Source organism: Peromyscus californicus, unplaced genomic scaffold (genome assembly GCF_007827085.1).
Source record: "Peromyscus californicus insignis strain IS unplaced genomic scaffold, ASM782708v3 Scaffold_5__1_contigs__length_169319896, whole genome shotgun sequence".
NCBI classification, from domain to species: Eukaryota; Metazoa; Chordata; class Mammalia; order Rodentia; family Cricetidae; genus Peromyscus; species Peromyscus californicus.
The window spans coordinates 808,985-835,033 of NW_026294573.1; the positions used below are offsets into that span (position 1 = coordinate 808,985).

General features: G+C 41.1%; 1 protein-coding gene across 2 annotated transcripts in view; it reads right to left on the bottom strand.

Moving 5' to 3' along the window:
* Gnb1 (G protein subunit beta 1) overlaps positions 1–26,049 on the bottom strand; it is a 66,431-nt gene that overhangs the window by 2,390 nt on the left and 37,992 nt on the right. For both annotated transcript variants that reach the window (XM_052715536.1, XM_052715535.1), the window contains 7 exons: positions 20,795–20,833; positions 19,149–19,255; positions 12,177–12,240; positions 9,793–9,955; positions 5,627–5,693; positions 3,251–3,452; positions 1,239–1,455 (listed from right to left, as the gene is read on the bottom strand). In XM_052715536.1, coding sequence (XP_052571496.1) covers positions 1,239–1,455; positions 3,251–3,452; positions 5,627–5,693; positions 9,793–9,955; positions 12,177–12,240; positions 19,149–19,255; positions 20,795–20,833 — 859 coding nt within the window. The remainder of the gene's footprint in view (positions 1–1,238; positions 1,456–3,250; positions 3,453–5,626; positions 5,694–9,792; positions 9,956–12,176; positions 12,241–19,148; positions 19,256–20,794; positions 20,834–26,049) is intronic.

The following is a 26,049-nucleotide window of genomic DNA, read 5'->3' on the forward strand; positions in this document are numbered from 1 at the left end:
TTATCCTTAGGTCCATGTTCTAATGAGAGCATGGACATACGCTAAAGAGGGTAACAAGGTGACATGCACAGGCATGCACATGCACACAAATGCAGAGTAAGAAACCCAGACCCCCTTGTGTTAACTTATGTACACTTACAGAAGTTAAAATCACAGAAAGCCTGGCACCAGGAGACAGAGGCAGAGGCAGAGGCAGATGTATCTGTGAGTTTGAGGCCAACCTAGTCTACAGAGCTAGTTCCCAGGCCAGCCAGGGCTACACAAAAAAATCCTGTCTCAAACAAAACAAAACACAACACAAAACACAGAGTACAAACTACAGTTAAGAATCTATCCATGTCTCAGTGGCTAAGATTACTTGTTACTCTTGCAAAGGACCTAAGTTTGGGTCCCAGCACCCACATGGTGGCTCACAACTATCTGTAAACTCCAGTTCCAAGTATCCAACACCTCATTTTCTTTTTTTTTGGTTTTTCGAGACAGGGTTTCTCTGTGTAGCTTTGCACCTTTTCCTGGAACTCATTTGGTAGCCCAGGCTGGCCTCGAACTCACAGAGATCCGCCTGGCTCTGCCTCCCGAGTGCTGGGATTAAAGGCGTGCGCCACCACCGCCCGGCCCAACACCTCATTTTCAACCTCTGCAGGTACTAGACACTCATGTGGTACACAACGGCAAAAAACTCATGCGCATAAAATAAATAAATCTTAAAAAAAAAAATCTAAAATCTCAGAGCAATTGACCAAATGAGTACACAGAGCCTAAAACTGATTATCATGAAGTACAGCGGCAAGCAAACCACTTGCCAAAATACTCTTCCACCACTTGCCAAAATACTCTTCCACCACAGAAGGGTTTGAAGCTTCAGAAACAATTTCAAATTCCTGTCTTTAATGATGTACCAACTACGCACAAGGGCCAGAGGGCACTTTGCAGTTCAGTATCGACTTCCCTGGTCAATAAATGCCAAAGACCAGAATTATTATTATTTTGAGACAAGGCCTATGTAGCCCTAGCTGTCCCTGAATTCAGAGATTCACCTGCCTCTGCCTCAAGTGGGCAAGAGTTAAGTACAACAGCCAGGGCTACACAGAGAAACCTGTCTCAAAACCACCACCACCACCACCACCACCACCACCACCACCACCACCACCACCACCACCACCACCACCACCACCAAATGGGGAAAAAAGGAATCAAATTAGTGCCCAAGAACACAAAAAGATCATGTGGTCACTGACCTGCTCTGTCAGCTTTGAGTGCATCCCAGACATTGCAGTTGAAGTCGTCGTACCCAGCAAGGAGGAGTCGGCCACTCTTGGAGAAGGAAACAGATGTGATCCCGCAGATAATGTTGTCATGAGAGTAGGTCATGAGCTCCTGGTCTGCACGGAGGTCAAACAGCCTGCACGTAGCATCGTCTGAGCCAGTGGCAAAGGCATTGCCATTGGGGAAGAACTAGAAAGAGCAGGCAAGTCAAGACATCCATAAGCATTAAGGCCTGGAACAGGGGCCAGCTGATACAATACTTGCCTAACACGTGGAAGCACTGAAGGGGCTGTGGAAAAGTATAGTGGCTCCTGTCTGTAAGTGAGCATGGAATGGGGTATACAGTCATTAGGGCATCAGGAACACAGTGAATTCAAGGTCAACTTGAAGTACATATCAAGTTCTAGCCCATATACAGACAAAATAAATAAATAATAAGAAATGATGTTAATATAATTAGTGGCCTGGCTGCTGTGGAAAGGAAAACAGGTTGAGGTTCCAGCAAGAACAAGGGTTGGCATCAAAGAGTGAATGGGGGGTGCACCAAGGGAGTACTGACACAGTGCTCGTGGACTGTCACTGTCACCAAGAGAAGCCATGAAAATGAGCCACTGCTGAAGGGCTTGCCACTAGCAGTCAGAAGAGACTTGTGAAGGAAGGAACAAATCACTGTTCCAGCTAACCAGACTCATCCCTTGAGGTGCTAGCAAGAATGCAGACTTTAAATTTGCCAAACCCTGGCTAGCAGAGGATACACTCGTGTATTCAGGCTCTAAACTAACAGTCACTCTAGGGAAAGGAGCAGAGCTAGCACCTAGCAGACTCATCAATGTCTGAAACAAATAAAGAGCACAGAATTCAGCTGGCCTCTAGAGGTCAAGTCAGTGCTTCAATTTGGTCTGTGACTCTGGCTGTATTTGCAAAGCAAAGGACAAACCAGGTATGGTAGCAAAGGCCTGTAATCTCAGGGCTGGGGAGGACTTTGAGTTCCAGGTCAGTCTGTGCTATATTATTAGACCTTATCTCAAAATAAACACAAACTAAAACAAAACAAAACAAAAAAAAACTACCAAATAAACAAAACAAAAACCTAAAAATGTTTTTTAAAAAGGAAGGGACTAGAGAAATAGCTCAGCAGTTAAGAGCATTCATGATTCTTGCTGAGAACCCAAGTCTGGTTCCTAGTATTCACATCATGTGGTTCCTAACAGCTTATTAACTCCAGCTCCAGGATATCCAATGTCTGGACTCTGTGGGCACCTGCACTCACAAATGCACAAACCCACACACAGACATACACATATACATACATTTAAAAATACTTATTTTTAAAATATGTATTTTACTTATTTTTATGTGTACAGACGTTTTAATAGGTTTACTTATTTTTATGTGTACATCACATGGGTGAAAATTCTTGGGACTTAAGTTACAGATTGTTGTGAGCCACCATGTGGGTGCTAGGAATCAAACCCAGATCTTCTGAAGAGCAGCCAGCACTTGTAACTACTTTTAAGGCATCTGTGGTGGTTGGAATGAGAATGGTCCCCACAGGCACATAGGTTTGAATACTTGGTCACTGGTGGAACTGTTTGGGAGGGACTGGAAGGTGGGGCCATTGTTGGAGGTTCAAGGTTTCAAAAGCCCAAGTCATTCCTAGTTAGCCTTCTCTCTCCCTCTCCCTCCCTCTCCCTCTCACTCTCCACCTCGTGGTTGTATCTCAGGATGTAGACTCTCAGCTACTTCTCCAGCACCATGCTTGCCTGCATGCTGCCATGGTCCCCACCATAATGGTCACGGACTCACCCTCTGAAACTCTAAGCCTCTATTAAATGCTTTTCTCCGTAAATTGCCATGATCGTGGTGTTTTACCAAAGCAACAAATAGAAAAGTAATTAAGATTATCTCTCTAGCCCCTAAAAAACAAATCTTTGATAATAATTTAAAAAAGGTAAGATATGATACAGATACAATTTAAACTCACACATATGGCATTGATGTCAGACTCGTGTCCTGTAAAGGTCTGCCGGCACATCCCTTCTCGGACATCCCAGAGCTTGGCTGAAGCATCACAAGCACCAGAGACAAACAGTCTGGTGTCAGGAGCGAGAGACAGGCTCATGACATCTCCAGTGTGTCCAGTAAATGTCGTTGTCTGCTGGCCGGTCTCAATGTCCCACAGGGCACTGGAGCATAAGCAAATGACAATAAGGTATCAGTCACACATCTGGGACCACCAGCTACCTACAACAATATCCTTCAAACTACCCAGGATCACTGATGACCCCTGTGCCATTGTAAAAATACATTTACTTCTGTAGTAAGATTGTACTCAGGAAAAACAAAGCAAAGAACAACTATATAGATGACCATATGGGCTATGCCTCAGAACTGCTGTTTTCAGGTCACCTCACTTCCATTGCAGGGCATGTGAGGTTATCACACATACACACATTCATGGGTAGTTTGTGGGGGCAGCAGAAAGTGCCTAAAAGAAAAAAGCCTGTTTGACTTGTAGTATTTCCTTTATGCCCTCATTTCCCACATTCCTAGACACCAGGGAGGAAATGTTAGTTAAATAAATGGCTCAGAGTAACTGTGATGCCTGAACTCCCTTCCTTAGGGGTCATAAGCCAAGATGGTCTTCATGGATGCACACTGCTGTGGGATTGTCTGTCAAATTGCTCTGATTGGTCAATAAATAAAACACTGATTGGCCAATGGCCAGGCAGGAAGTAGGCGGGACAAGGAGAGAGAATTCTGGTAAGTGGAAGGCTGAGTGGGAGAGACACTGCCAGCCACCGCCATGACAAGCAGCATGTGAAGATGTCGGTACGCCACGAGCCACGAGGCAAGGTATAGATTTATAGAAATGGATTAATTTAAGATATAAGAACAGTTAGCAAGAAGCCTGGCACGGCCATACAGTTTGTAAGCAATATAAGTCTCTGTGTTTACTTGGTTGGTTCTGAGCAGCTGTGGGACTGGCGGGTGACAGAGATTTGTCCTGACTGTGGGCCAGGCAGGAAAACTCTAGCTACATGCACACAGTATTCCAAGGGCCTGCTTGACAGCAAGCAGGAGTTGGCTCCCAAAGTGACAGCCATATGCTACTTCCAGCTGCAACCTGCAGAATCAACAGTATGGTGAACTGCCAGTTCTTGTCAACCTCACCAGAAAGCCTGGCTTAGCCTAGCAACACAAATCCAATCAGCCAATTTCAACATAATCAATACAGGCTATCTTTACTAGGCATGAGGGACACAGAAAGGAAGAGGCAGGGAACACAAAAGCCTTATACATCATACACGAAAATGGTCAACACATGAAATTTGTGATGACTAATCTTCATTGTCAACCTGACTACATTTGGAATCAACTAAAGCCCAACCAGCTAGGTCCATTTGTGAAGGGTTTTCTTAATTGGATCATTTGAACTGGGAAGGCCCACCTTAACTAAATCTGGGTCACAGCTTCTGGTGAGACTCACATGTAAAAAGGAAGCTTTTGCTTTTTATACTGGATTGTCTTTACTCTCATTGGTGAGTGTATCTATCTTGCTGCTGAGGAATTCCTTTATTGGTATTAAAACCTATTCCAGGTTTCCACTGTAGACAGAAGACCAGCTGAGATATGACTAGCAAAACCCACAAAGGCAACTTAAGTCTAAAATTACTCTCTTAAAACAACTATCTGGTCATTTTATTATTGAATGAAGGGAACTTGAGTGTGTTTCCATCTATTAGTAAACAAACACTCTAAAATAAAGAACTCTGATAGAGCTGTTGTTTGAAAGTAGTACTCATGCTCACTATATACTGAGGTGGATTCAGAGTAAAACAGAAGAACGCCACAGAGCTAAAAACATCACATACATGAGTAAAAATAGATGGAGAAAAGTAAAAAGAATAGCAGGTCTTGATATACAACTAAAGTGTAAATATTTATATTTTTAGACTAAAATATTTTTAAATATTTATATTTAGTTCTTTGTTCAAAACTAAACCTGTACCTATAGACAGTACAATGAATTACTCATTGCTACTTTGTGTTTTTAATCACCGGCCATAATGAAATTCAAGCTATTTTTTTGTTTGTTTTGTTTTTTGAGACAGGGTTTCTCTGTGTAGCTTTGGCTGTCCTGAAACTTGCTCTGTAGACCAGGCTAGCCTCAAACTCACAGAGATCCATTCACCTGCCTCTGTCTCCTGAGTGCTGGGAATAAAGACATGTACCACTACTGCCCAGCCCAAGATAGTCCTAACCAGTGATGAGAACCATCTCCCAAAAGTTTTACCCTACTAGTGTGAACAAGAACAGTGAATCTCAGGCCTCATTCTCAGTCTTGTCAGGTACTCACCATGTGGTGTCTCCAGAGCTGGTGACTATCTGATTGTCATCCAGGAACCGGCAACAGGACAGATAACCTGGAAAAGAGCAGACCCAAATGAAGACTCAAGTCTAGCAAGCCCCTTTCTCAATGTAAAAACTATGGTAATGAAAATATTCAGAAATTCTGTTTTGTTTGGGACATCACAGTGTGGGTGAAACTACAGCTAGACAGAATCAATGCCAGGACAATGGGACAATACTTCAGACAGACCCATTCCCTGAACAACACAAAATAGTAAGCCATGCCTATGGAATCTTGGTTCTGCCTTTCTATCTTAAGGTAGGGAGTCCCTTTCCTTTTATACTCATTTGTTTGCCAACTGGGACAAAAGGAGCTCAGAGCTCAACAGGAAGAGAGACAGGAATGAAATCAGGGTAGAAAGGGCTTACAAGCCAACCAAGATGAACAGGAAAAGATGAATAGGCAGCCCCATGGCAAGAACACTAGAAATGTCCAGTGGGAAGGCTCCAAAAAAATGCATATTACTGGGCTTGCTTTCTCAAAAACTATAATATGGAGTTTGCTCACTGGAAGCTGTGAATAGCGTAGGGAACAGTGAGACCTTGTCTCAAAATACAATAAAAATTTTGAGAAAGACGAAGAAAAAAAAAATAAGTCACTGAAAATAAAGTAGGTTGATATCTGAAAGTCACTTAGTTCACTAGAGAGTAGTGGTGGAATCTGCTAAGCAAAGGAACAAATTTTAAATGGCTACATGAAATTATGCAACAGGAGCCAGGACACTGAGAATTTCCCAGATATGTGGACAGATGCCTGCTGGAGTGACACACAGAGTGCAGCTAAGGAACAAGCACCTGGACTTTGCTTCAGTGATTGACAAGCCAGTGGGAGTGGGACACCAAAACGATGGAAACAGAAGTAAGTTATTAACTGTCCAGTTGTGACTTTCAGAGAAGATTTAACAGGGAGACAGAATCTTTTCTTCTGTTATCTAAGGTCACTAGTACCCAGGAAGGGGGTTGGGGAGGTATCATTGTGTTATAAATAATGTAAAATATTCAACTTCTCATTAGATAAAGAAATTATACCCATAAAATGTTTTAGTCACTCACTCTACCAGGTTCCAATACTAAATGGCAATGCCATGCTTCACCAGGAGGACAAACTATGGCCCTCTTGACCAGAATATTCCAGCAAAGGATATAGTTACTCAAGTTATCAAAGGGGTCACTTTGAACACTGGCTTCCACTCTCTATCAGTCCCCAGGGATTAGGATTGAGACCAATTTGTGTCTTAGTTCCAGTCTCCTCAAAAATAGTATTCAGGCAATAAATTAACCTTCAAATATATATTGCTATTTATCTGTGGGTGTATACACACATGCATGTACATTCATAATTATTTATTTTTTTGACACAGGGTTTCTCTTTGTAGCCCTGGCTCGTCTCCAACTCAGAGATCTGCCTGCTTCTGCCTCCTGAGTAATGGGAATAAAGGTGTGCATCACCATTCCTGGCTAATTGTTTTCAATAAAACAATTTAGAATATGTATTCTACCTGTAAATTTAAAAAAATTTTAATATTTAATAAATAAGATAATAATAATGAGCACTCTGTTACTATGAACCCACTGGATCCATTTCCAGGATTTCCTTATCCTGTAAGATAGTGTCTATATTCTATGAAGTTTTAAGCCTGGAGGGCATACTCTACAGGCGAAGCTCCTGCCTGGGAATAACAGGACACACAACTGACTGCCAATGGAACATATACTTCAAGATCAGATGCTACAATTAGCAGACATTTTACAGTTAGCTTTTGTAACTACTCAGAAACACAAGAAATAATCTTGATATAAATAAAAAGAAAGCCTGTGTGTGTGCGCGCGCGCGCGCGCGCGCGCGTGTGTGTGTGTGTGTGTGTGTGTGTGTGTGTGTGTGTATGTGTGTGTGTGTGTGTGTAGGTGTGTAGGGAGGATATTTTAAAATAGAAACAAAGAGGAATTCTCAAATTTAAGAGAGCACGTGACACAAAAGTTTATGCTGACCCTTCTTCCATGTCTGACCAGCATGATTTGCATTCTTGCATTTATTCTCGGGTGAGCCTCCCTCAAATGCTGGTCATTACTAGACTGACAAAAGAACAGCTGTTGCCTACAGTTGATGTCAACTGAACTTACTTGAAAAGAAACAAAATACTTGAAATGGTAACTGAAGAAACTTACCTCTTAAAGCCATAGAAACCAGGGAATTTGAAGACATGCTCAAATTCTACCAATTTAGCAAAAAACAAAAATTTTTGGGTTCCAAATGCCAAAACACAATGAATACAAAGAAAGTCACATATCCAGGCACATCACAAACTGCTTAAAATCAAAGATACACCTTTAATGCGTTTTTGTTGTTGTTGTTTTGTTTTTAATGCTGGCTACTTTCCCAGGGTACTCAGGATCAATTTCTAGCACCAACACAGTGGCTCATAACTATCTGTAACCCCAATTCCAGGAGAGATCAAACATCCTCTCTCTGGCTTTGTGGGCACCAGCCATGCATGTGGTGCATCAACATTCCTGCAGGGAAAACCACCCATACACATTTAAGTTCAAAGTCAACCCAAAATTCTTCATGTCCAGCAAAAATATCCTTCAGGAATAAAGGTCAAGGGCCAGTAAGATGGATCAGTGTGTACAGGTGCTTGTTGCCAAACCTGACCACCTGAGCTAGATTTGCAGGATCTACATGATAGAAGAATCAACTTCCCACAAGTTGTTCTCTTAACTACATACCCGCATGAATGGATGCACGCATGCACCCACATAGAGGTCAAAGGCTGGCAGGATGGATCAGTGGGTAAAGGAACTTGTGGCCACACCTGAGTTTGATCTTCAGAACCCAAATAGAGAAGGAAGGAGAGAACTGACTCCATACTGATCTCCACATGCATGGTGACCCTGGAACTCGCTTTGTAGGCCTCAAACTCAGAGATCGATCTACCTCTGTCTCCCAAGTGCTGGGTTTAAAGGTGTGCACCATCAAATCCGGCTTTTTCTTTTAGATATGTGAAAATTAAATATAATGATTCTTTTTGAGATGGGGTTTCATGTAGCCGAGACTACCCTCAAACTCACTATGTAGCCAATTGTGAATTCTCGATCCTTTTACCTCCACTTCACGAATGATGGTATTAAAAGAATACATTACTGTGCCTGGTTTTATGGTGCTGGGATGTAACCTAGGAATTTGTGCATGCTAGATAAGTACTCTACCAACTAACTACATTCCCAACCCCTAGAACAGTAATTTAAATACCACTGATCAAAATTTACAGGAAGTATACCTGTAGGGATTTTGCCATTTTAAGTTCTTACATTTGAGAAAGAAGAGATCTAAAACCAGTTGCTTAAGCTTCCACCTAAGAAGCCAGAATATTAAGAAAACATCCCCCAAAGTAATGAACACTGACAGTGTAACTAACTTACCTGGCCAAACTAACTCTTCTACCATAATTGTAAGGGGTTAAAAACAATGCTCTTCATGACAGTCAATTATGAACAATCCTTTGCTCAAATATGAAGAGAATCCTAGTGGTGCGTTGTCAGTAACACACCGAGAAATAGGGTTTTTGAGAACAGAAAATATAGCCATAAAAAGAAAATACCAGTAGGCTTTCTTCCTTGGAAATGCAATGTGTTCTAAACGCAATGCGAACTAATTCCTGGCAAAACAATATGCACCCAATTATTTTAATGCTGACCACATTCAAAAGACCTGAATGGATCACAAATTCTCTTTTGTCGCCTCTAAAAGAGCACCAGTAAGTCCATAAACAGAAAAGGCTGTACACAGGAACACATAATTAGGAGACTACTCATGTTAAGGCCTAAGGACAGAAGGCAGTTTAAAACAGGACTGAAATGCCATCATAGTGATAAACAAGAATGGTGGCTGCTAACTGTTCAAAGAGAAAAAAGTAGCTGGGAATTCAGAAACTGGCTTAAGTAACCAATTTACAGATTTCTTACAGGTTAAGGCATAATGGGCCTGGTTTGGCTTTTGTTCAGAAAATTTCCGGCTCTTACCATAACTTTTACTTGAACCATAATCAACAAATCAAAGGAACACTATACACACCCTATAAGCAGCTAACACTACTGGAAGGTTGAGATGTGTACCTGTATGTCCTGCCAGCTCACGACTCACGCGCACATTCCCTTCACGCGTTTTTAGATTGTAAATGGAGCAGATGTTATCCAGGCCACCACAGGCCACATAATTCCCAGAAGGAGCGTATGCACAAGTCATGACCCAAGAAGAGCGCAGAGGGATGGCATGAACCTAAATAACGAGAACACAGACAGACAAGTTCAAGAAAATATAACCACATGGCTGGGTGTGGTGGTACATGCCCTTAATCCCAGCATTCAAGAGGTAAAGGTAGGTGGAGCTCTGAGTTTGAGGCCAGCCTGGTCTACATACTGACTTCCAGGCCAGCTAGGACTACACAGTGAGACTTTCTCAAAAATAAATGAAATAGAACAACAAAAATTAAATTAATGAGTAGATGGGTGTGATGGCATACACCAGTGAGTTTAGCTCTTGGAAGGCTAAGAGAGGAAGAACAAGAGGTTTTATGTTTTGTTTTTCATTTTGGTTCTGAGGATTGAACTCAGAGCCTTGTCTACTAGTCAAATATTCTGTATCACCAGCCCTGATGACAAGTTTGAGGACATCTTGGGCTACAAATAGTAAGATACTATCTCAAAGAAAAAGCAAATTACATTTGTATTTTTTAATGATTTAAGGAGAGAAGGATGTTAATAAGATTTTTAAGGATTTACTTCTCCCTTTAATTCCATCAAAATGGCCATGAGTTTAAAAAAAAAAAAAGAAAGAAAGAAAGAAAGAAGGGAGGGAGGGAGGGAGGGAGGGAGGGAGGGAGGGAGGGAGGGAGGAAGAAGAAAAAGAGCCAGGCAGGGTGATTCATGTTAATCTCAGCACTAAAGAGGCTGAGGCAGATCAATAACTGCAAATATAAGGTCAGTTTAAGAGACAGTAACTGATTCATATTCATTCATTCATTCATTCGCTGTCTCTCTTACACACACACACACACACACACACACACACACACACACTCTCTCTGAAATAACCAAGTTGTACAGTGGTATAATTAATCTTGTCATTTAGATAGAGCTGCTAAAATTTCTGCAATCTTTTACATGTATCTAGTATTTCTTAGGAAAACACAACCGACTTCAAGATTATTCACCTTTCCTGGACTGAAGGCAGCATTCAATTTTTTTGAGGTTTTATTTTATTTTATGTGTATGAAGATTTGCTTAAATATATTTACCATGTGAGTGTAGTGCCTAGATTCCACTTTGAACTGGAGTTACAGATGGCTGTGAGGTGCTGAGAATCAAACTCGGGTCCTCTGGAAGAACAGCCAGTGCTCGTAACCACTGCACCACCTCTCCAGCCCGAGAACTTTTTTTTAAAGTGTATGTGCATGTGTGCGCGCATGTGGGTGCACACATATGCCAGTGCAGGTAGATATGGAGGCCTGAGGCTAATTAATGTCCGGACTCTTTCCTGACCATTCTCCACCTTATTCTTTGAGACAGGGACTCACAATTGTATCTAGAACACATCTATATGACAAGTTTGCTTTGGGAATTCCTTGTCTCTGTCTTCCAAATGCTGGAATTACAGACTGGTCACCATACCCACTTAGCATTTAGTTGGGTTCTGTTTTTTTTGTTGATACGGTTTTCTTGAGGAAGGTCTCATGTAGTTCAGACTTGCTTCAACTTTATTATGTAGATAAGGATGTATTTAATGCGTTAATCCTCCAATCTTCATTTCTCAAATGCTAGATTACAAGCATACACCACCATACCCAGTATAATTTATTTCAATATAAGTAAAGTGAAGATTTAATCTAGAGATTTGTCCCTATCAGGCAAACATTCTACCTAGTATCTGTCTTCTGTTTTTCTTCCCTTCCTGTCCCCACCGTTTTGGTGGTACCTTGTTATGTTACCTAGGGTGAGTCTGACCACCTGGGCTTACCCAATCCTCCTACCTGGGCCTCCTGAGTAACTAGAATTACACTCTTAGCACTTTGCTAGGTTACACTTTGTTCTTGTTTTTTTCTGGTTCTGGGAATCAAACCCGGGGAATTATGCCTGATAGGCAAGTACTCTACCACTGACCTACATTGACAATCCATAACTAAATTTTCAAGTATAGCAGGTTTTAGATTATATCTTGTTTAATAAACTAAACAAACTACTAACCAAATGGAATCTACATTTCAGTATTCTAGAAATAAGTCAGGAAACCGGAACGCAGTTCTACGAACACAAAGAAGCATTCAGCTCCTTTCTACATGGTTAAGACAGGAACCACAGCACAATTATGTGTCAAGCACAGGGACTAGCAACATGAACTCTTCCATCACCCTCAAGAAGACATCATTACTGAACAAAAACTTCTTGAGTTGTCATGAGCAGACTGTTAGTGTTCCCAGAAAGAATCTTGCATTTTTACCCACCTTGTTTGTGGTATAGCTGTCCCAGATGATGAGTTTTCCATCCTGAGAGGCGCTGACAAGGAGCCTAGAGAAAAAATAAAGGAAACAAACAAATCTTGGTGATGTCCAACTAGAGCTTTAAAACTACATTTATTTGCTCAAATCAAATACACTTAATAAGAAAAAGAGGATCTAAATGTTTGACCAATGTGACACCATGATTGTTAGATAACAGTTCAGCCCTAGGGACACCTAGCTGATCAGACTACCAGCTCCTCTGTTAACTGAGAGGTGGTACTGACCTCTACTTAGTTCTGCAAGGTTTCTTTTTTATTCCAAGTTAAACTAGATACACAGATTGGTCCAGAGCCTGAAGTAGTATCAAATATTTAGGATACCATTTTGTTCCATCTGATAGAGAAAACCTGAATATTATGGGAAAAGTTCGAAATACTCCCCATCAGGATCCATTTTAAACATCCTGTCCTGTTTTTTTTTTTTTCTGGGTAGGGGCGGGGGGAGTTGACACACATTATAGTCATTTAAAGAAGAGGGAACTTTGAGAAAATGCTTTTACTTTATTGGTCTACAGGTTAAGTCTGTGGGGTATTTTCATGATCAATAACTGGGCAGTGCCATGCTTGGGCAGGTGGTCCTGGATGGTATAAGAAAGCAGACTAAGTAAGTCCTTTGTGGCCTCTGCTTCAGTTCTTGTTTTCAGTTTTCTGCCTTGACTTCCTTTCGTGATTAGACTACAACTACAAGCGGAAATAAAATTTTCCTCGAGTTGCTTCTGCTCACGGTGTTTAATAGTACCAATAGAAAGCAACCTGGAATACACTGCATGAGCTGGGATGGTAGTGTACATTGTAATCCAAGAATGTGGGAAGTAGAGACACTGTGATTGAGAGTTCAAGGCCAGGCTTGACTATGTAACAAGTTTGAGGCCCAGATTCTATCCCCAAAAGCCAAGGAATAACAAACAAACATCATAAAACTTCCCAGACTGAGATCAAATTAGAATGCTAGTTTCTATAAAACTAAGGAGTCTGCACCTTCACAGTAGTAAGATGACAAATGACAGAACAGTACATGGTCAGGCAAAAGAGACTACCAACTATCATGAATTAATTATGAATTGCTTGTGACTCTGTCCTGGTTCAGGGCAGCTGTGCTAAGTTTGGAATCTGTTCTCTGTATTTGCAGAATTAAGGCAGGATACTGTAAAAGGCAAACATGACTAGCAGGCAAAGAAATCTAAGTTATCTTGAAAGCAATCTGGGTGAGAGCAATTCTGGGATCATCTTAAAATGCAACATGGTTGCATCTTAAAATCCAAAATAGCTATTTAGGGACATGTTTTGGATATGTATTCTCCCTCCCGCTTACGTCATCTTCATAATTTTTTCCTTCATAGTAAAAGGTTATTGAGCTGGGTGTGATGGTTAAATGCCTTTAATCCCAGTATTTCAGAGGTAGAGACAGGTAGATCGCTATGAGTTCAAGAGCAACCTGGTCTACATAGTGAGTTTCAGACTAGCCAGGGCTGCATATTGAAACTATCAAAAAGGAGAGTAAAAGAAAAAAGTTGTTGACAAGAATTTTTTTATATGGCTCAAAGCTGCAGTTTATGATCCTTGTTCATTGTGGTAACTGGTAATTTGATTTTATACATGTGTGCAGTGGAAAGATGTCCTCCATAGGTAAGAATACTTGCAGCACAAGTTTGAAGACCAGATGCCTAGCACACATGTAAAAACTAGTCATGGCCAGAAGATACTGGCAAGCCCAGTGCTGCATTGGAGTCAGAACCCTTGGGATCACTGGCCTACCTAAACAGTGATTCTCAGGTTCAGTGAGAGATCTGGCTGTAAAGTAAAGCAGAGAGTGATCAAGCAGGCCAACCAACCTCCCTCCTTTGGCTTCTGAACAGGGACATGCATATGTATGCATGTATGCATGTATGTATGTATGTAATGTGTTTAGCAGATATTATTTTAATATTAGTATAAATATTAATTTATACTAAGATTCAATTTTGTGTGTGTGTGTGTGTGTGTGTGTGTGTGAGAGAGAGAGAGAGAGAGAGAGAGAGAGAGAGAGAGAGAGAGAGATGGGGGAGGGGGCAGGTATGTAGAGGTCAGAGGACACCACCAAGAAATCAGTTCTTTTCTACCTCCATGTGGGTTCCAGGGGATCAATTATTTTATTTTATCCGTTTTTCCCGAGACCGGGTTTCTCTGTGTAACAGCTCTGGCTGTCCTAAACTCACTTTGTAGACCAGGATGGCCTTGAACTCAGGGATCCTCTTGCTTCTGCCTCCTGAGTGCTGGAATTAAAAGCGTGCAAGTGCTACCACACCTGGCTCAAGTGATCAATTTAATGGAGGCTTGCTTGACAGACACTTTTAACTGCTGAGTCATCTTGCTGGCCCTAAAATTCAACTTGTAATAATATCTGAGATGCTTTCTCAGTCCTGTGGGTATTTGTCCCCCTCTCTCCTTCCCAGAGCCTGGTGAAGTCTCTTTGGCTGGGTCCTTCTGAGTAACTCAAGAAGATGTGAGGGGTTTGGATGTGATTGCCACTTTCTGTTCCAGGCAGCTCTTTGGCTGGATCCCAGTTTCTATCACTACTGGAGATCAGAATGGGAAAGACTTCAGACAGCACAGTGAACTATGTTGGTTCCTCCAAGTTACATGACCTGAGATTAGAATGTGTGTCTTCTTTCACCTTCTGGAGGATCAGCTCACGGCTTAGCATTGTCTTAATTCCTCACTGAGTCAGCAATTATTGAGCTCTCTGAAGGTGACCCCTTAACTTGGAGGATGAGCTACTATAGATGTCTCTTAATACCGTTTCTCAGAGCCTCAAAAAGACCAGGCAGAAATAGAGCAGCAGAGGGCCCTTATACTGTAATAAGGTGAAAGCACCTTATATATGATGACTGAATGTGGGTAGAGGAGTGGACTTGAAGCACCATAAAGGGGGAGCTTGAGCAACTGTCAGCCTTGGCTACACAGTATCCTATCTCTAGAAAAGGAAAAAGAATCATCTAAGGAGGTAAAGAGATGGCTTAATAGTCAAGAGTTTGCCTTGTATGCTCAATGCTCCAGAGGACTAAGGTGCAATTCATTTGTGAAGAACAATTTACTATTCAGGAAACCTCGAATTGAATCTGTAGAACGGAAGAAAAAAAAGTTGTACCAACAGGCTTGGTGCCTGTGCCTAGTTTAGTTCTGTGATAAATTCTGTGACAAGAGATTGAAATTGTCCTTCTGCCACAATATATTTTGTCACAATATGCATTGTTCTTTATAAAGGAAGTTTATATATCAAAACATGGCTTGGCAGGGTGTGATGGTGCATAGCTTTAACACAAGCACTTCGGAGGCAGACAACTGGACCCTGTAAATGTGAGGTCAACCTGGTCTACATAGTAACTTCCAGGACAGTCAGAGCTACGTGTGTGTGTGTGTGTGTGTGAGAGAGAGAGAGAGAGAGAGAGAGAGATAGAGACAGAGAGAGAGAGAGAGAGAGATAGAGACAGAGAGAGAGAGAGAGAGAGAGAGAGAGAGAGAGAGAGAGAGAGAGAGAGAGAGACAGAGAGAGACAGAGAGAGGGGGAGGGAGGGAGGGAGGGGGGGGAGGCGGGCAGAGAGGCGCGCAAGCAAGGCAAGCATGGTGTGATGAAAGTGTCAAAGGCTCAGAATGACTGGCTGAGTTTTATCTCCAAATATGCCCTAATATTCTTGTAGCTGAAATTTCTAGAATGTGTGTGTGTGTGTGTGTGTGTGTGTGTGTGTGTGTGTGTGTGTGTGTGTCTTGACTAAAATTTTCAAATTAAAACCTATATGATGTCACTATCACATTGGAAAATAGCTTTGTGTGGACCTGGAAGAACTTCTTGCCCTTCCTTGAAACAAAACAGCACATTCTGTAGAACCCTATGTCTGAGCCAGAAAGTATGATCATCTAAAACAATCCCTAAATTCTATTTTGGAAGGTTCTATTTGCCTTTTTGTTGTTGTTGCTTGTTTTTCGAGACAGGGTTTCTCTGTGTAGCTTTCGGAGCCTGCCCTGGAACTCACTTTGTACACTAGGCTGGCCTCAAATTCAGAGACTCACCTGCCTCTGCCTCCCGAGTGCTGGGATTAAAGGCGTGTGCCACCGCCACCCAGCTTTATTTGCTTTTTGAGACAGGGTTTCATGTAGCCCCAAGCTAGCCCAGAAATTGCTGTGTAGCTGAGATTGATCTTGAGCTTCTGTGATCCCCCTGCCTGGATCTCCTGAGTTCTGGGATTATTGGCATACACCCTCCCCGCAACCTCCTAGTTACACAATACTAGCGATATCCCAGGTCTAGTGCATTCTAGGCAAGTACTCTGTCAGCTTAACAGCTCCAGTTTATTGACTGACTGGTCTTTTGAGAGCCTCAGGGTGAAAGAACAATAGTAAAACAAATGTTATATTCCCTGCATACTGCCCAAGAAAGAGAATAAACTAAAAATTACCCATGGGCCTTCCTTGTTTACAAGTATATCATGATCCTGATATAAGAATATCAGGACCTGGTGTCCTGTTGATACACGCATCATCCTTCTGACCCATGAGTTTCAAGGCGAACTCATGCTTAAGACTAGATGGAATATAAGGCTTCGTATCTCACCCTAACTACCCTTTACTACTCAGGCCACACACCTGTTCTCAGATCTTTGAATACACCTACCCGCAGCACACACTTACCTTTCCAGACAACTCATTCAGAGCTTAACTGATGAAGGATGACATAGTACCTCAAGAGGCATTTGATTCCCAGTCCAGGTCCAGGGCTATTGACTAATGCACAGCTATTGCAATGTTCTCATACATGGAAAAAAAGCTATCTGGTACCACTTACCTTTGATAATGCATTCTGTGATGGATGGATCAGTAAGAATATTTTCTTTCATTTCATACTTAATTTTATACATCTTTCAAGAGTAACTTTGAATTTAACCATTTTCTAATTTTATTTATTTTGAATGATCTTTTTTTTTTGGTTTTTCCGAGACAGGGTTTCTCTGTGTAGCTTTGTGCCTTTCCTGGGACTCACTTGGTAGCCCAGGCTGGCCTCGAACTCACAGAGATCCGCCTGGCTCTGCCTCCCGAGTGCTGGGATTAAAGGCGTGCGCCACCACCGCCTGGCCTGAATGATCTTTATTTTTAATTGACAATAATTATGGACTATATAAATTGCTTAATGTTTACATTACAGAATGATTGAACTAAGTGAATTAACACAGTCATTACCTCACATGTTTAGAATCTTTTTGTGGTGGGAATATTTAAGATCTATTTTCTTGGTAGCCTAGTGGTGGTGGCACATGCCTTTAATCCCAGCACTTGGGAAGCAGAAGCAAGCAGATACCTGTGAGTTTGAGGCCAGCCTGGTCTACAGAACAAGTTCCAGGACAGTCAAGGCTGTGACATGGAGAAATCCTGTCTCAGACATCCTCCCCGCAAATCTACTCTTGGGTACCTTAGTGATATACAATTGCCTAGCAGGTATGAGACCCTAGGTTCAATGTCCAGCACTGCAAAAAATAAGCAATCAATCTACTCTTAACAATTCTGACAGCAACAACACAATGCATTCATGATCTCTGAAACATACTCCTAACTGAAGCCGAACCCTCTGAGCAAGTGCAACATCCCACTCCCTTTTTCTGTTCTAATGGGACTGCTTCCATCATTAAACGATCACAATCACATAAAGTGCTCATATGCACAAGCAATTGTATAGGGACCCTGAGGAGAACTAAAGATAGAATCTTTTGTTCTCCAGCTATTTATACCCTAAAGCAGATAATTTCACAAAGAAAAGCCAAGCAGAAATTCCACTCTGATAACAGAAAATGGAAAAAAAAAAAAAAAAAAAAAAAAAAAAAAGAGGATGTTAAGATTCTGTTGGAGCTGGGCAGTGGTGGTGCAAACCTTTAATCTCAGCACTTGGGAGGCAGATGCAGGTGGATCTCTGTGAGTTCGAGGACAGCCAGGGCTGTTACAGAGAAACCCTGTCTCAAAAAAACCCAAAAAAATTCCGTTGGGTGTGGAAGGGCTTGCTACAGTCACATGAACTATGTTGCACTATGTTTCATTGTAAGCAGAGAAGAAAGACAAGAGACCCAGAGGTCCAATAATAAAGGGTAGTTATCAACGTATATAAAAGATACAAATGCAAAAATGGAGTATCTCTTCAAATGATAAACAAGTAGACAGTAGGGTCATGTGGGAGGATAAGGATAGCAATTCATTTACATTCCATAAGGCTTCCAGTGAGGATGAAAAAAATCACTGGAGTCCACATTTAGTTTTTGGGACCAGTCTGCTGCTGAAAACTTAGAACCTTTTACCTTCTGTTGCTCAATTCTTGCATTATAACTCAGCCCACAGAGTAGCTGGGAAAACAAAGATCCAGTATCTAAAAGGTAAGGGGTGAAGAAAAGCTGGTGCTAGCATGAAAAAGACAGTAGTGCAGTCAGACAGTTAAATAGAGATTTGAATGAAGAACATGCACCTGTGAACATTACACCTGGCTGCCAGGCAACTGATGGAACAAGTTTTCTAACTCAGCCCCACCCCCGCCTTCTCAGATGGGGTCTCACTATGTAGCCTTGGCTAGCTTAGAATTCACAAAGATCTGCCTGCTACTGCCTCCTGAGTACTGGGATTAAAGGTGTGTGCCACTATGCCCATACCAACTCAACAGCTCCCAGCACCCCCCCCAAAGACAGGGTCTCTCTGTGTAGTTTTGGTGCCTGTCCTGGAGCTCACTCTGTAGACCAGGCTGGCCTCAAATTCACAGAGATCCACTTAGTTCTGCCTCCCGAGTGCTGGGATTAAAGGCATGTGCCACCATCGCCCAGCACCAACTCAACTTGCTAACCATTATCTTTCAGAAATCCAACATTTCAACCAACATTTCAAGCACTGTTTTGGGAGGGATCATTTGTACCTTGAGTCTGTGCCCCAATGCATGGCATAAATCTTGGCCAGATGCCCCCTCAGCGTTCTTCTGGTTCGCATTTGGATTCTTCCCACTGGATCAATGTTGTTTGTGATCTTAAAAAATATAAAGTTAGTGCAGATTAACTTCAGCAAATAGACTTTCCACCTGCATTCTGTGGGTTCTGTCATATAATATCAACTGAGAACCAAAAAATATTGAATGGAAAATCCTGTATTAGAATATTTTATGTGAATGCTTGTGTACAACAAGTACTTGAAGGAGCCCTAGGAGGTCAGGAAAGACATTGCATCTGGAATTATAGTGTTATGAGCCACCATGGAGTGTTGGAAACAAATGCTCTTAACCGCTGAGCCATCTCTCCAGCAGCCAAATCATAAACTTTAAATTGCACATTGCTCTTAAGTAGCACAATTGAACTGCTCATCCTGCAGTGCCTGAGGTGTGAATCCCTTTTGTCTAATGAGTCCCTATGTTTGTCTAGTAGCAATATACTGCAGCCATCATGTTCTTACATGCCACAGTACCTATGCCACTCCCTTCCTTTTATCCAGTATGCAGGCACCGTGTCATCCCACATCATCCCAGTGCAAACAGTAAGATATTTTAAGATCATGAGCGTATACCCATGTAACTACTCTAGAATAGTTAAAATTTTATTATTGCTTTATTAAATTATGAGTTATCTGCACCTTTATCTAATGTGCAAACCATACTTTAACACAGTCATGGATACACAGTTAAAAAAAAAAATCTGTGTCTACCTATGAGGTCTGAGGACCAGTCACCAATTTCCCAAGGAGGTGTATTTCTATCTGTTGTGCTAGTAACTTCTTTATTGTGAACCTGACACAACCTAGAGTCATCTTAGAAGAGAGAACCTCAATTAAAGAATTGCGTAGATCAGATTCCTCTGTGGTCATATCTGTGGGGCACTGTGTCTGGACTGTTAATTGATGTAGCAGGGTCCAGACCATTGTAAGCAATACCACGTCTAAGCAGATTATCTTTGGCTGTTTGAGAAAGTGGGCCAGTAAGCAATACTCTCCATGGTTTCTGCCCTGACTTTCCTCAATGATGAATTATGATCTAGAAGTGTAAGCCAAAATAAATCTTTTGTACCCAGGCTGCTCTTAGCCAAAGTGTTTTACCAAAGCAAACAGAACTATACAACAAGAGTTGACAGCCATATATGTATTTTAAATGAATTTTATTTGTTGGGATAGAGGAGTGACACACATGTGCAGAGGTCAAAGGACAACTTGTGAGAGCCTCCTTCTACCATGTGAACCCTAGGGATTGAACTCAGGTTGTCAAGCTTTGAGGAAGGCACCTTTGATCCACTGAGTCATCTTATCAGCCCTGTACATGTTTTAAAATCAGTTTGATTCTTCTCGACATGAGTCTGGCAGTAAAATTGTTGGTCATATGGTAGAGATCTCATTTTCATTTAAAGAACCTTCACTGGTCCTCGATGCCTATCTATCATCAGAATCAACTTCCAAAAGAAAAAGTCTTGGCAGTGGTTTTACATTCTCACCCCACAGGACAGAGAGCTCATTCCTGAAGTTCCATATGAATGCCCACACCAGACTGTGCATTATGAATGACTGACAGGTGGAACTGTTTCTTACCTGAGAAAGAGTCGCATCTGCACATGCTTTACGAGCATCCTATGAAATAACAAATGGGAATTAGTTGTATTTCACACTTTCAATTTCACGACTTTCCCTACCAAGGCTTCAGGAAGCCTCCACTGTTAGGATCAGTACTCTTCTTTTTTACCTCTTCTCTAATACTCCCAAGTTCACTGCTGCTTTTGAGTTGTTCAGGCCACAACAGAAATGATTCACAATCCCTAACCCTGCATAAGACATGCACACTCCACAGAACTCTAGGGACCCTGGAACTATAGGCAGTTCCAGGAAATACCACACTGGAAGTCTGTATAGCAGTGAGTTCCCTGGGAGCAGAGGCTACCTTCCCACAGCCAACACACACCTGCTCTGTCTTTCCCACAGCCTACCTAGCAGGAAGAGTTGCAAGGAAAGAACAGGCTGAAGACCAGCTAGCTATCCAGACCAAAACACTTCTCTTTGAGAATGCATTATCCAAGGACTTTATTTCAAACCAAACAATTAAATTTAAGTTCTATGAAAAGAATAGGAGATCTAGAATTGTTAATAAAATTCCAAATGGTAACAAAATAGCAGTAGGCAATCTTTTCTATCTATAAAACCTACCAATGCAGCTAAGACCTACAAAAGAATATATCATTGTAATTTTTCTTTAATTTTTACCATATTAATTAAAGTGTTTTCAATAATAAGTGAAATAAGCCTTAAAAAAATCTCAAAATAGCACACACATAAATACAGAGATATTCATTATGAAGGAAAATGAGACAACCCCACTTTTAAAAGTTCAAAACTTAAGTACAGGCATTATTCAAAGGAACTGATAACCTCGACTAAGAAACTGACCACCTGCTTCAAAAGCAGCAGCTGACAACAGTCCAGGTTCTTCAAATGAGGTAGCACATTCCCAGATTAGTGTTCAAGGATAAACTGCCTCACAGCGCAGGAGTTTTAATTTACAAGCTGATGACATGGTAAATATATTGAGAAGATGATCACTGTATGAACAGACTTCTAGGTTCAAAATTCATCCTTAATGATTCTGCTTGTAATCAAAATGCAATTATATAACCAAGTATTTCTACATAAAAAAATTTGCAGTAAAATGCACAGAAAGGGCTTAGAATAACAAATTATTATCAAGGGTTTTTCATGCCAATACTTGTTGATATAATGTATAGATTTGGGTTTAAAAGACTAATAAGAATTTTAAAAATAAAAAATGGAATTTAAGCAGCTTCACCCTGGTTGGTTTCTAAAGACCAAAATGGTTGAATGTTTCTGACACTACAACTACTCCTAACAGAAGAAAAATCTAAACAAATCATATTCTAGCCATCTTTGGTCAACAGATGGTCAAAGACCCATGCAGTTTCAAAATTGCTTAAGACAAAACCTTGAACATTTTTCAAAAAAAATTTTTTTTTCAAATTATGTATAAAGGTCAGAGGACAACTTGTAGGAGCCAGTTCTCTCCTTCTATCAAATGGGTCTTTGGGCCTGGAACTGAAGAAGCCATCAAGAATGGTAGGCAGCAAGTACTTTTACTTGATGAGCCATCTTGCTTGCCTGAGAATTAATTAGAATTGAGATAGGGTCCTTTAGCCCCTGCTGGCCCAGAACTCACTATGTAGACTAGGCTGGCCTCAAATTTATAGACTCATCTGCCTCTGCCTCCCCAGTGATGGAATTAAAGACATGTGCCACCATGCCCAGCCACAATAATTTCTTTCTTCTTCTTTTTTTGAGGGGTGGGAGGGTGGGGAAGGGGGCAGTCAAGACAGGGTTTCTCTATGTAACAGTATTGGGTGTCCTGGAATTCAGAGATCCAGCACCTCTGCCTCTCGAGTGCTGAAATTAAAGGTGTGTGCCACCACTGACCAGCGCACAATAATTTCTTAATGGATTCATGAATATGAATATAATGTCCACTCAACCAATCAGTCAATTTCCTGTCCTGTCTGGGTGTGAGAACAAAAGCACCACCACAGAAGAGGCTTGACCCATCTCAGACAGGCATTGTCACTTCCCACTGAAAGTAGAAAGTCTGGGTCCAGCTTAGCTCAGTCTCAGGGTGAGTACATTTTGGACTGTGTTTATAGTGCAGCTCATCTACCAGAGTAAGTTAAGTTCTTCTGTATCTAACGCATGTGTGTTCTAATTAAACATTTGTTTGAGAGCCCGTGTTTCCTTAGGAACAACAAATACTGAGTTTTTTTGAGTAGCTTGAGCATATGAGAACTCAAAGCCCACCCCCACAGTGACACACTTCTTCCAACAAGGCCATACACCTCCCACTAATGTCACTCTCTTTTGGGGGCCATTTTCTTTCAAACCACTACAAGGGATGTTTCACATGAAAAACAAATCTAAGAACAAACAAAAGATAGTGAGACCCTGTCTCAAAAACAAACAAAAAAGTCCTCCCTTTCCATTTGGAGACTCAATGGTCTTCACCTCTCAATAATCCATTGTAAAAGTAGCGCAGTGTTGAGGGGCAAGGTCCAAATTCAATGCAGTCATTTGTGAAGATAATACTCATTAGGAGGGTTGAAGCAGAGTGTCTTTACTAGGAATGGACAAAGATAGTGCTGTCCACAATGGAGGTCTTGGGACATGAGTTACTCTGTGCATGTTAAACACAGTGAGTGTGAACTGAAGTATGGCCTTATAGTGAGGCGCTGAACTTTAAAAGCAAAACAAAACTGAAATGAAAATACTGTAAAGTACTGACTGAAATACTTTAATTAGCTACATGGGACTAGATGAAACCTTCATATGTAACTGAGAATGGCCTTGAACTCCTGATCCTCCTGTTTCTACCTTTTGAGTACTGTATACAAGGGCACTCTGTGGGTGCAGAAAAGAGGGCACTAGGGACTACACATGTGACAAGAGTAAAAACATGGGGAGTAAGTAAGCCTGCATATTATAAAAACTTGCATGACATTTACCTTGGCCATGCAATCTCTCTTCAGCTACTGTGAAACAATTTGAGCTTCAGTAGCTATAAGGCTATATAACCATCTAGCGTTGTAAAGCCACTAGCTTTTCTGAATATTTCCTTTTCTCCTTTCTAGCTCTGTTCTAAGCATGCTTTCCCCAACACTTGGGCTTTCTTATCCTTTCTCTAAATCTCCCCTCTGCCATGTAGTTGACCTCCATGCTGGCTTAACATTAAAACAGAATAGCTATCTCTACCCTATTCCCCTTAAAAAGTTCAAATCACAAGCCCAATATAGTGGCGTATGCCTTTAGTTCCTAGCACTTAGGAGGCAGAGGCAGGCAAATCTGTGACTTTGAGGCCATTCCAGTCTACATAGTGAGTTCCAGGACAGCCAGAGCTACATAGTAAGACCCTATCTCAAATGAGCAAAAAACTTAAATCACACTATAGTTTAGGACTATCTTCAAGATAAACTTGAAAAATAATTTTAGGTCGTTATTCAATACCTATTCCTTTGTCCCTCAGAATTTTAATTTTTATATTCTTAGTTTTCAGAACTTTTGGGACAAAGAAAAGATAAAAATCTCAAAGGCATATGGTCCATGCAAAGGCCTCAAACTTTCAATACTCCTGCTTCAGTCTCTAGATTTGCTGGCATTACAGGCATGCCTCATTGTACCTGGCTTTAAGTTTTGTTTTTTTTGTTTTTGTTTTTTGGTTTTTTGTCTTTATTTTATTTTGTGTGTGTTTGTGTGGGTATATGCAAGTACCTGTAGAGGCCAGAAAAAGTATCAAATTCCCTATCCCTTTTGAGATAGCATCTTACTATGTAGCTCCGGAGTTAAGTGTTACATGGGATTGTGAGCCCCTTGAATTGGGTGCTGGGAACCCACCTGGGGTCTTCTGAAAGTGTAGCAAGTACCGTTAACTGCTGAGCCATCTCTCCAGTCCTGTTGTTACCTTTTGAGACAAGGTCTCATGGTATCTAAGCTAGCCCCAAGCTTACCATATAACTGAGGATGACTTTGAACTACTATCATTCTTCTTCCTCCCAAGTGTTATATTAAAGGTGTTTACCACCATGCTTAGCTCCTAGCTTTAAGTTTTTAAGTCACACAAAATTTAGGGGAAGCCAGGCATGCTAAGCAATCCCAGTTACAGGGGAGACTGACAAAGAAGGAACACCTGAACTCACAATTTTGAGATCAATCTAGTACCATAATAAAGAACCTGCCCCCCTAAAAAAAACCCTGTAACCCTAAAAAGACTTTAGGTGAGTATTAGGGCTAGAGGTGTACTTCACTGCTATAGTACTTGCCTGCCATGTAAAAAACATAAATTTAGGGAAATATCTGATATTATTTAAATTTGTTTTTCAGGAAATAACTTTATACCACACCAAATATTTTAGGAGGTTTTATTAATTCCAGGGAAATAGACACAATAAAAAAAACACTGACCAGGACAATCTAGACTCAGATGTCCAGGCGTGAAGTACTTACAGCAGAGGATATTTTATATTTTCTGTTTTATCTCTAGCTCTAAATCTCAGGCAATTCTCGTATCTTTTTTAAATTCAAGAGAAAGTTGGCAGTGGTGGCACATGCCTTAATCCTGGCACTTGGGAGGCAAAGGCAGGTGGGTCTCTGTGAATCTGAGGCCAGCCTGGTCTACAAAGTGAGTTCCAGGATAGCCAGAGCTGTTACACAAAGAAACCCTGTCTTGAAAAACAAAAAATCAAAAACAAAACAAAACAAAAAGGCTAAAATGATGCTGGAGATTTCCACAAAGTCCCACTGGCAGCCTGAATACAATTGACAAATTGAAGGAAATGTGACTATTGTTTAAGTAGATACTGATTGTTGCCAACAACTTATTGAGTAAGACTCTGAGGACAGCTATATCCTTACAGATGAGTACATGAAAATCAGAGAAAGCTATTTCTAATATACAAAACCCTAAACAAAATGAAAACTGGGTTTTCCCTGTTAAGTCTTAAGTCTCTTTTCCTTGCTTTTTAGACCAAGTCTAAGAAAATACATACTTGAATTGTCTCCATACAATGTTGAGTTCAAGGTCAACCTGATTTACATTTTGAGTTCCAGGACAGCCAAAGTTACATAGTAAGAAGTGAAACTCTGTCTCAAGTAACAAAAAATAAAACATAAACTCCTAAACTATAAAACCCACATTTGCTTGGCATCAGTTCTATCTCTAGTACCACCCCAAAAGGAAAGAATCAGAGTACACTGAATTTTATCTTTCCCCTTCATTTTTTTTCTAAAAATAGGATTTCTCTGTGTAG